At 44.6% G+C, this 11,632-nt stretch overlaps 1 protein-coding gene across 1 annotated transcript; it reads left to right on the plus strand.

Moving 5' to 3' along the window:
- Positions 1-8,189: 8,189 nt before the first annotated feature.
- Positions 8,190-11,404, plus strand: nkx3.3 (NK3 homeobox 3). The gene is made up of 2 exons (XM_072479606.1): positions 8,190-8,595; positions 10,163-11,404. The coding sequence occupies exons 1-2, from the start codon at positions 8,370-8,372 to the stop codon at positions 10,636-10,638; spliced, it is 702 nt and encodes a 233-aa protein (XP_072335707.1). The 5' UTR covers positions 8,190-8,369; the 3' UTR covers positions 10,639-11,404.
- The last annotated feature ends 228 nt before the right edge of the window (positions 11,405-11,632 follow it).

Raw genomic sequence — 11,632 nt, forward strand, 5'->3', positions numbered from 1 at the left:
CTCCCTTCATCCCTGCCCCTGACTGCAGCTGGTGGCAAACGGCTCAGAGTGAACAGCAGCTCCGCACCTTGCTGGGATCTCAATGTTCTCAGTCTCGTGAGTCAGGAACAAGGCTGCTGCTGTGTGGCCTTCACCATAGAGCAGAACACAACACGGTTGACATCCAGTTGCCTCATGATTATTAATGTGTCCCATTAGACGGCCAATTGTTCAGATCTTGAACTTCACCCACCCAAAAAGACCCTCCTCCCATTTCGCAGGAACTCAATGATTGACTGGCTGTGCGGTTGAGCTTAGATTTGGAAAACGGTGCACATCACCTTCGACCCTCCCCCTGTTATCCACCAATTGCACCCCCATAATCACCCTTGACCCATCCGATATGACCATCCCTCTCCATCATCCTTGAACGTCCCCCAATTACCCTGGAGTCTATCGCAACCCATTTCCACATACCTTCCCTCCCCTCAACGCAGATATCTGTGGCCATGCCCATCCTGCCCCCTTCCCATTATCTGAGCCACCTGTCTGGCTCCCCTCTGAGCCAACCACATCCGCCCTCCCCCACCCCCATGAGACCTTCACCTACCAGGCCCTCACCCTGGACCTACCACCCAACTGTATCCCACTCCCCTCTCCAATCACCAGTTCCCCCCCCCCAAGATCCCATCACGAACAATACCAACCCTGCTCTCTGAGACCCTCTCCCATTTTAGTGACGCTCAAAAGCTGAAGAATGACATTGCCTGGCTTGAAGTCACAAAGTGAGTTTAATGGTCCGATCTTGCTGACTCTAGCACAAAGGTAGAGATTATTCCATAAGTATAACTGTGGCTATGTTTGATGATGGCATCAAAAAGGGTGAACCATTTAACCATTTCAAACTATATTGTAAAGACCAGCAACACAAATCCAAACACACAAGTTTGATACAAAGTTGAAAGTACCTGAAATTGATGCAAAAGTGTTTAGGACAAAACCACCTTGTAACATGGTTGTACCTGTGCCAAGCAACTTGCTTCACTTCTTTTTAATTAGAATGGCATTGTGGTAACCTGAACTGAAGAATGTTCAATACCAGACCCCAGGTAACATGAATCAATTTGATACGCATTTCATTAGAGAAAAGTAGCACCCTTTAATTTACAAGGTGGATTTCAAAAGCACAAGATTTCATTAATTTTCCCTCATTGAAATGATTGTTGGTTGCAAATTCTTGTCAATCGTGTATCTTATTTGTTACTAGCGCTGTATGGTTAAGGAGCCAAGATGACATGCATCAGCAAGCGTTGTACAGTTTCTGTCAAGTATTTTAATCAATGTTTGCAGACATTCTCCACCAAAGGAGACATATTTAAAAACCGCAACAAACAGCACAATGTCAGGCCGAAAAGCTGAGATTAAAAATAATAGAAGTGCTCTGTGATTGTTGAAAAACTTGTTATTAAAATCTAAACGTGCTAGGAAACTGGGAGGATTAATCGTGTTTCCTTTTTAATTTATAGAGTTGGAGATCAAATCAAATTCAGATGAAAAGGTTAGCCCAGAAATATTAGCTTACATATTAGCTTAAATACATATAGCAGTGCTTCATCTATTGTTTAATGCAAGTGTTAATCCATTCGTTTTAAAGAGTGAACTGGACTGATTTTCACACCCGGAGAATGTGCCCAGGTGCTTCTGAGCCAAGTAATTACTTTAGATATGTAGACACTGATATTATGGAGGCAAACACAGAGGCCAAATTCTTCACATCAAACTACTGCCAATTATAATGGGATGGAAGTAAAATTAATCTGGGGGTGTTGGCTGATGGGGTAGAAATTGGCCGAGATGCCTGAAGACCTTCCAGGCTCTCATTTGAACAGTGGGGTGGGAGCTATGCAGCTCTTGCTCATGTATTTGCTTTGTTTGGCCCTTCTTCTGCACTGTAACCAATCACAATTTTTCAATGCACTATTTATCGATGTACTTTGTCAATTTTTTTTGGTCTACTATGTACATACTATGTACGTTCCCTTGGCCACAGAAAAATACTTTTCACTGTACTTCGGTACATGTGACACTCAATCAATCAACCAATCCATCAATCTTTTATGTTCATCTGAAAAGGTCTGTTTTAAAATCTCAATTGAAAGATAACACCTGACAATGCAGCACTCCCTCAGTACTGTACTGAAGTCTCACCCTCAATTAAATGTTCAAGACCTGGAGTGGGACTTAAGATAGAGAACTCCCACTGAGCAAAGATGACAGTTTAAGAACATTTCTATGGTACCGTAGGAGACAAAACAAATCCAAATGCAATAAATGCACATAGCCAAATGCTAGTTAAACACAATAATTTTTAGTAACCAATATATCCTTTGGTGTAATACATAAGCATATCTTCCTCACTTAATCTTGGGGAACGTAGGTGAGGGTGACTGAAGTTCACTAAGGAGGGGCCATGGTATTGTTGCTAGACATGTATTCTGGAGATCCAGGTTCGAATCCCACCATGGCAGATGGTGAAAGTTGAATTTTTAAAAATTCTGGAATTAAAAGTTTAATGGTGACCATTGTTGGTTGTCGTAAAATTTCATTTGGGGAAAGGAAATCTGTCATCCTTATTTGGATCATCTACATTTGACACCAGGTCCACAGCACCCTCAGGGATGCGTAATAAAAGCTTGTAAGACCCACATCCGATGAATGAATTTTTAAAAAGTGATCGGGGAGAAGGTCAGAAATACAGAAAATACTGGGTTCCCATCACTAGGAAACGCACCATCCTGTTGAGTAAGCAAATAGATTGTTTCCTCCCTTGCAGACTGTGGATCAACTGAAAGACACACCCTGGCGCAATGAGGGAGATCTCACTCAGAAGTCGAATCGGTCGCATTTACAGGTTAGCTTAGAATTTAGCGATTAAAGCACTCGGGATTTGATACATAAGCACCTTGCCTATAGGCCCTTGCCTATAGGCCCTCGCCCCTACCTTATCCCTGTAGCCGCACCTAACCTGCACATCTTTGGACTGTGAGAAGCGACCAGAGCACTCAGAGGAAACCCACACAGACACTGGGAGAACGCGCAAACTCCTCTCCACGTGCAAAGCCGGAATTGAACCCAGGTCCCTGGCACTGTGAGGCAGCAGTGCTAACCAAGGACATTACAGCACAGTACAGGCTCTTTGGCCCTCAAACGTGTCAGTACTGTGTTAGACAAAGACGGACTAGCTGAACTGCAGCTTGGCATTAAATGGACAAATCAATTTTGGTTGTAACATTTTGTTAATGTTAACAGGACTTTAGGTAAAATGATGATTGAAGTCAAGGGTCAGGGTACTTGTAAAACTCAAATTTTTATTTTGGAGCTTGAAGGATACGGTGTGGTTGACATTGAACCCATGAGTAGTATGGGATCTTAACACTGTGAATGGTGAACCATTCCAAATGGTTTCTTCACTGTCTTTCTGTGCATCTGATACCAACAGTCACGTCCTCTTCCCCTAGCCATCGTCTCCCGGTTTTCCCCCTTTTACTGAAGGCACTGACCCATTAATTCCGAAGATAGATGGGGTATTTATTTTCTATTCTTTCTTCAGTATGAACATAGCAGGAATTTATTATCCATCTGCTTGACTTTGAGAAGATGGTAATTGACCTTGAGAAGGTGCACATTGACATTGAGAAGGTGGTCATTGACCTTGAGAAGATGGTAATTGACCTTTGAGGGTGGTCATTGACCTTGAGAAGGTGGTCATTGACCTTGAGAAGGGGGTCATTGACCTTGAGAAGATGGTAATTAACCTTTGAGGGTGGTCATTGACCTTGAGAAGATGGTAATTGACCTTTGAGGGTGGTCATTGACCTTGAGAAGGTGGTCATTGACCTTGAGAAGATGGTAATTGACCTTGAGAAGGGGTCATTGACCTTGAGAAGATGGTAATTGACCTTTGAGGGTGGTCATTGACCTTGGGAAGGTGGTCATTGACCTTGAGAAGGAGGTCATTGACCTTGAGAAGGTGGTCATTGACCTTGAGAAGGTGGTAATTGACCTTGAGAAGGTGGTTATTGACCTTGAGAAGATGGTAATTGACCTTTGAGGGTGGTCATTGACTTTGAGAAAGTGGACATTGACCTTGAGCAGATGGTCATTGACCTTGAGAAGGTGGTCATTGACCTTGAGAAGATGGTAATTGACCTTGAGAAGGGGGTCATTGACCTTGAGAAGATGGTAATTGACCTTGAGAAGGGGGTCATTGACCTTGAGAAGATGGTCACTGACCTTGGGAGGATGGCAATTGACCTTGAGAAGGTGGACATTGACCTTGAGAAGGTGGACATTGACCTTGAGAAGGTGGCAATTAACCTTGAGAAGATGGTAATTGACTTTGAGAAGGTGGTCATTGACTTTGAGAAGGTGGCAATTGACGTTGAGAAGATGGTAATTGACTTTGAGAAGGTGGTCATTGACTTTGATAAGATGATAATTGACCTTGAGAAGGTGGTCATTGACCTTGAGAAGGTGGTCATTGACCTTGGGAAGATGGCAATTGACCTTGAGAAGGTGGACATTGACCTTGAGAAGGTGGACATTGACCTTGAGAAGATGGTAATTGATCTTGAGAAGATGGTAATTGATCTTGAGAAGTTGGATATTGACCTTGAGAATATGGTAATTGACCTTTGAGAAGGCGGTCATTGACCTTGAGAAAGTGGACATTGACCTTGAGAAGATGGTAATTGACCTTGAGAAGATGGTAATTGACCTTGAGAAGTTTGATATTGACCTTGAGAAGATGGTAATTGATTTTGAGAAGGTGGTCATTGACCTTGAGAAAGTGGACATTGACCTTGAGAAGATGGTAATTGATCTTGAGAAGATGGTAATTGACCTTGAAACATTGCAGTTCATGTGGTGAAAGGATAGCTGGAGGCAGCTCCGGATGTTATTTTGACTCAGTGATGAGTAAGGAACAGTGATAGAGTTCCAAGACCGGGTTGTGGGTTCCCATGTATCTGTGGTCCTTGTCCTTCAAAGTGTTAGAGGATATGGGTTTGGGAGGTGTTGTTGGGAACAGCAGTTTATCCTGTAGATAATGCTAACCTTTCATTAAAAAAAACAATTATTAAGGGAGTTAGCAATATAGCTGGGGGAGCAGGCCATTCAGCCTATTGAGCCTGCTCTGCCATTCAATATTATCATGGCTGATGGTTCCATACATTATCCCCATAACTTTTCATGTCATTGGTATTTAGAAATGTATCAATCTCTGCTTTAAATATATTCAATGACAGAGCTTCAACGGCCCTGAGGTAGAAAATTTGAAAGATTCAACACCCTCTGAATAAAAACATTTCTCCTGTTCTCGGTCCGAAGCGGCTTCCCCTTACTTTAATAATCATTATTGTCACAAGTAGGCTTACATTAACACTTAAGGCGTGATGTGGAGGTGCTGCCGTTGGACTGGGGTGAGCATAGTAAGAAGTCTTACGAAGTCTTAATACAGTAAGAAGTCTTAAGAAGTCCTTGTGTAGTAAGACTTCTTACTGTAGTAAGGCGAGCCTGGTATTATTTAAATTCAGCCCTTGTTTGAGTCTCTTTCCTAGTGAAAATCCCCCTAGTCGCCACATTCCGGGGTCTGTTCAGGTACACAGAGGGAGAATTCAGAATGTCCAATTCACCTGACAAGCACGACTTTTGGGACTTGTGGGAGGGAACCAGAGCGCCCGGAGGAAACCCACGCAGACACAGGGAGAACGTGCAGACTCCGCACAGACTGTGGCCCAAGCCGGGAATCGAACCTGGGACCCTGGAGCTGTGAAGCAACAGTGCTAACCACTGTGGTACCGTGCGGCCCATGATTATTTTGAAATTGTCATAGATTCCCCAACCAGGGGAAACATTTTCCCTGCATCGGTCCCCTTAAGTATTTTGTTAGGTTTCATTCTAATTGTTTTAATTGAAGGTAGCTTGAAACTTTCACGGTTAAAATTTAACTGATCTTGTTGAGGTTTTTCAGGCCAAAGTCATTACAAGGGTCACCTTCCTTCATTGAGGCAGGTAAGGGGCGAGGTCAGAGAGAATACGCAAAGGCTCCACTTTGACTGCAAGGTTTGGATGAAGTACATTGTCTGCAACGACTCTGAGACCATTTTCTGGAACAGTCTAATCTGTATTAATGTGAGTGAGTTTAGACTGGGCCCCTAGGACGTCACTCCAAGAAGGGTCATTAAATCGAATTCGTCCCTGTGAAGATCATTTTTCTTGTTCCCATCTCTGACCATCTTCAGTTCATTAAGGGGAGTTGGTGGTAATCCAGATTACTAATCCAGAGACCCAGGGTAAAACTTTAGTCACCCGGGTTGGGATTCCACCATGACAGGTGGTGAAATATGAATTCAATTTAAAAAATAAATCTGGATTTAAAAGTCCAACGTGACCATTCTGTGAAGGCTGGCTCAGAGATAGCACACACTGCTGTGCGTTACATACCACAAGCTCTCTTTGGCTATTCAGCAACGCCCTGTAAAGCCTTGAGTATTCAGTTCTGTAAATGACTGCGGGCAGGAATTTATATTCAGAGGCCAAGTCACATCCTCCCACCTTACGGGCATGTTTTTTTTCTTCTGATTTGCTAACATCTCGATCTTAAAAAGCGAGGTGAATCGAGAGCTATTTTGGCTTGGCATTCCGGAGGGGGCGACTTCACTCATGTGAAGCGAGTTGGGAAATGTTGCCTAGGCGCTATGGAAATGAAAGCCTATTTAACGGTAGCATTGTGGATAGCACAGTTGCTTCACAGGTCCAGGGTCCCAAGTTCGATTCCGGCTTGGGTCACTGTCTGTGCGGATTCTGCACATTCTCCCCGTGTGTGCGTGGGTTTCCTCCGGGTGCTCCGGTTTCCTCCCACAGTCCAAAGATGTGCAGGTTAGGTGGATTGGCCATGATAAATTGCCCTTAGTGTCCAAAATTGCCCTTAGTGTTGGGTGGGGTTACTGGGTTATGGGGATAGGGTGGAGGTGTTGACCTTGGGTAGGGTGCTTTTTCCAAGAGCCAGTGCAGACTCGATGGGCCGAATGGCCTCCTTCTGCACTGTAAATTCTATGGAAAGTGGTTTATTATTTAAAAGTCAGCGGAAGACGGCATCTGACTTGCCTGGTGTGCGTAGAGAGCTGCAGAAGCCGGTTCCGGTGGCCCTGACACCAGGGAACATTTGAATAATCCCTGATTTTCACTATTCTAGTCAACTGTGGAAACTTGGATATTAAGTATACCACTCACAGTGCGGAATTCCAGAGGGGTTATTGAAGCTACTCTCAGTAATGGCCATTAAAACAATATGTCAGCAATTCTATTTCGGACAACCCGCGACTTTGAAATAGATATAGATACAGAATATTAACACACAAATACAGATGGAGTTTGCAAACCTTGTCATAGGCACTTCGGGATTGGGCAATGAAATGCTGACCTAACCAGCCACGCCCACATCCCCCTGAGTGAAGACAAATGAATGATAACACAAGTTCAAACATGGATCAACAATCGTAGAATCGACAGTGCAGAAGGAGGACATTCGGCCCATCAGGTCTGCACCGGCCCTTGGAAAGAACACCCTACCCAAGGCCATGCCTCCACCCCATCCCCGTAACCAAGTAACCACACCCCGCTTTTTTGGACCCTCAGGGGCAATTTAGCAAGGCCAGTCCACCTATCCTGCACATCGCTGGACATATTGATGCTTCTGAAGCGCGCCGCACTGTGCACAGGCACGGTGAATGGTATGTGATGGGGAATTAAACATTCTTCAGAGCTTGGGACCAGCCTGAAATGTGTGGGACTGTGAAACTGAAGGATTTGCTCAGGGGGGGGGGGGGGGGGGGGGGGGGGGGGGGCCTTCCCTGTCAATCCTTCCCCATCGCAAATCGCCCAACCACATTGTAGGTGGGCGGGGCGACGTGTCACCAAATAGCCAATCAGAGCGACCCAACGTCATCTGTCAATAAAGGATGTAAATAAAGTTGGAGAAAATGTGATTCCACCCCCCCCCCCCCCCCCCCCCGGCCGCCCAGTTGAAGATTCCGAGGATTTCTTGTTGTTCTATCCCCCCCTCCCCCCCGCACCCCCCCCTCCCCCATGTACCCCCTACCCACCCCCCCACCCCCAGCCTCTCCCTCCACCGGCACTGAATTCCTGAAGCCAACCCGGGAGCAGGAGATAGGCAGCTGCACTGGGAAAAGCCAGGCGGATGTGCGGTGTTCGGCTCTCAGCGCTGTTGTGGCGAATCCGGGCAGGAAAATCTGGGGACTGGCTGGGGGCAAAGAAGAATTTGATTCTCCTCCATTGACACACACACACATTGATAGAAAGAAAGAAAAATGGCAGTTCAGGGCGGCTCCTTGACTCCTTTCACCATCCAAGATATTCTCACCCGGGGTAGTGAGTCTCGGCTGAATCGGAATTCCCACCAGGAGCCCTCTGAGCTTGTGAACGGCGAGCGGGAGGCCGAGACTAACGAGAGGGGGCGGCTGGATGTGGAGACCCTCAACGAGGAGTCGGGAGAAGGGAGCGGCTGGGAGAACAGCGCCGAGAAATCCGATAAAGGTAAGAAGTCTCTTAAAGAGGAGCTAGCTAAACATGAGTTTGTGAAAAGAAAAAGCTCTGACAGTGAATCAAACTGCCCACAGATCACTATAGTTGACTGAATCTGAAATCAATTCGCCTTGTCAATTACTAAACTTTCAACAAGTGAAATTGAAACAACTTTGAAAATCTCCCTTCGCACCTGCTTTGGTCGTGTTGACACCGTTTCCCTTGATTTATTGTTAAGTTACTTTTTTAAAAAGTTGATTAAAATTTCAAATCAATAAAAAATTGATACCCTGCTTAACTTACTGGGGGCGAGGCGCTAACTTTGGAAAATGATTGGAAATTGACAATACTCGCTGGACAAATGTAAAATGGCTCAACGTGAATACAAATCTGACTCTTATAAAGTGCGGCAGTGACCAGGAAATTCAATCTGCAGATTGGTGTGGAGAGGGAAACTATTGTACCAATAAACAGGCGCTAGGACAACGAAGTGTCAGCCTTGTGAAGGGATATTTTAATATTAAATTGTTTGGGATTTTCAAATCTGATTCTGTCCGGGAAGCTTGTGTGAAAAATGGGACGTTTTATTCAGGACATTTCCCATTTCCGAAATTCATTAAATATGAATCGGTTGATTTTAGAGCATCAGACTAGAATCTGAAGCTCGCAGTCAATAATTATTTCCAGCATTTGATTCAGTTCCAGAGGGAGCTTTCCATCGATCTGCTTGCCACAATTGAGAATAATCATTCCCGGAGTTCCCGCGTCCTCCAGTTGCGGGAGGGACTTAGTTTACCCACCAGAGGAAAATCCTAACGCCTCGCGGATATAGAAGTGGACTGCTATTTTGATTGCAGAGTTGAAACTAGGCCGCAAAACGAATTAATTGCCCCCAATAGGAAAGGGAGGCGGCGAGACTCAAACAAGGGCTGAATTTAAATAATACCAGGCTCGCCTTAATACAGTAAGAAGTCTTACTACACAAGGACTTCTTAAGACTTCTTACTGTATTAAGACTTCGTAAGACTTCTTACTGTGCTCACCCCAGTCCAACGCCAGCACCTCCACATCACGCCTTAATACAGATAACACAGGCAGGCAGGGACTGTGCAAAGTTGACTGGGGCGAACTCATTTCAAATTATTCTCCTAGTGGGATGAAGCAATTCGCTTCTGAGTGATGATTCCGTTGACTGGGAGAAGCCTTTTATCAGAAGTGTCGTTTTTGCTTGTATCTATTTGAATGACATTTATCAAAGATAGGTTATCTAAATTGTGCTGAGGATAAACATGTATCTCTCATTCCTGTGGCAGAATGAGCTTTTCGTGAGCTGTGCTTGGGATGTGTATTTTCTATGTTAAAATGTTGCTCAGCCAGACTCTGAATGTTAGTAGCACCCTCATATTCCTATTCGGCCCCCTCCGCATTCCGCCATCTGATTGCTTTTCTGTTCAAATATCTCAAAGGTGGTCACCAGAGAATTGCAGATGAGTCAGAGTCACTTCCACGGGGTGTAAATAGGTCTGATCGCTGCATCTTCCCTGTTAAATATTTTCACCAGCTCTGTGCAATATTTCAGATTCAGACCGCCAGGCCGTCACAGACGACGACGAAAAAACGGACAAACTGGCCGCGTCCGACCAGCCGAGCAAATCCGGCAAGAAGCGTTCCCGAGCCGCCTTCTCTCACGCTCAAGTCTTCGAGCTGGAGAGAAGATTTAACCACCAGAGGTACCTGTCGGGGCCGGAGAGGGCGGACCTGGCGGCGGCCCTCAAGCTCACAGAGACCCAGGTCAAAATTTGGTTCCAGAACCGGCGGTACAAGACCAAGAAGAGGCAGATGGCGGCAGACCTGGTCGTCAGTTCGACGCCCACGGCGGCCAAAAAGGTGGCCGTGCGGGTTCTGGTGAGGGACAATCAGAGGCAATACAGCCCGGATGAGCTAGGCAACCCACATTTACTCTCGTTATACCAGGCTTATCAATACTACCCCTACATGTACTGCCTACCAGCCTGGCCTCCGAATGTCATCCCTCTCTGTGGAGGAACTCATTGAAGAGTCAAGGAGGGGGCAGGTCAAAAAGACTGGACAACTAAGCGAGAAATAAAAATAAATAAAATGGACCACACCAAACAAATTAACCCTTGTAATTATCTGCAACCAGCTGCCAATGAGTGAACTGGCATTAACACAGAAATATTTGCAGTTTCATTTAACTGTATGGACAAAAATATAAACCAGGCCAAGGGTGCCTTTGTCCAGAGAACTATTTGCTGTCACTTGGTCGATTCTACCCACTGCAATTTGCCGACCAGCCGAAATAAGCCATTGAAAGCTATTTTCAAAAGTCAAAAATAAAACACAAAGACGATCGAGAGATCCTGGAGAGATTTGAATCGCAATTTTCTGACGAATCTTTGACTTGTTTTTTTTTCTACATTAGAAAATAAATGGGAGGCGCGTTGGGACTTTAAAAGAATGGTTTCGTTTTCTAAACCAACCGTCCAGAAGGTGTATTTTTTTTGCACTTCTTTCTGTAAGTAAATAACAACCACCAACAGATTGTTGAAAAAAATATATATTTAAAACTAGCATTTAAACTTCAACAGCTGGTGGGGCTGAACCCTTGAATGTTGCTTCCTGTTCCTATGTATCAAGATCTGTTAATCTCTATTATGTTGCAATGCTCGAATCACTAATCTCTCACAGCTTGCTAGCTCTGTTTATAGACTGGTTCATTTTGAACCAGTTCTGAATTTACCTGATGTAGGTTTTAATGTTTTGCACAATTAAAATATATTTCTAGCTCTTTTCCGACAAATAGTTGCTGTCGTTTGTTTTTTCTTCGGTTGTGGGGAGGCTGAAACACATTTTAAAACAGCTTAGAATCAACAAAGATTAAAAGGACAATCATAGATTCCAAAAGTGCCGCGCCGTTTAGAAGATGATGATCTCTTTATCAGTCTATACCCCGCGAGTAAATCGCCCATTGTACAATAATAATCTTTATTGTCATAAGTAGGCTTACATTGACACTGCAATTAAGTTG

The sequence above is a fragment of the Scyliorhinus torazame genome, chromosome 16 (assembly GCF_047496885.1).
Source record: "Scyliorhinus torazame isolate Kashiwa2021f chromosome 16, sScyTor2.1, whole genome shotgun sequence".
In the NCBI taxonomy this organism is placed as follows: Eukaryota; Metazoa; Chordata; class Chondrichthyes; order Carcharhiniformes; family Scyliorhinidae; genus Scyliorhinus; species Scyliorhinus torazame.

Bases quoted from the DNA above. Each gene is read 5' to 3' on its own strand.
- nkx3.3 (XM_072479606.1), top strand. From the start codon at position 8,370: ATGGCAGTTCAGGGCGGCTCCTTGACTCCTTTCACCATCCAAGATATT. The intron at 8,596-10,162 runs GTAAGAAGTCTC...GCAATATTTCAG, and splicing joins CGCCGAGAAATCCGATAAAG to ATTCAGACCGCCAGGCCGTC.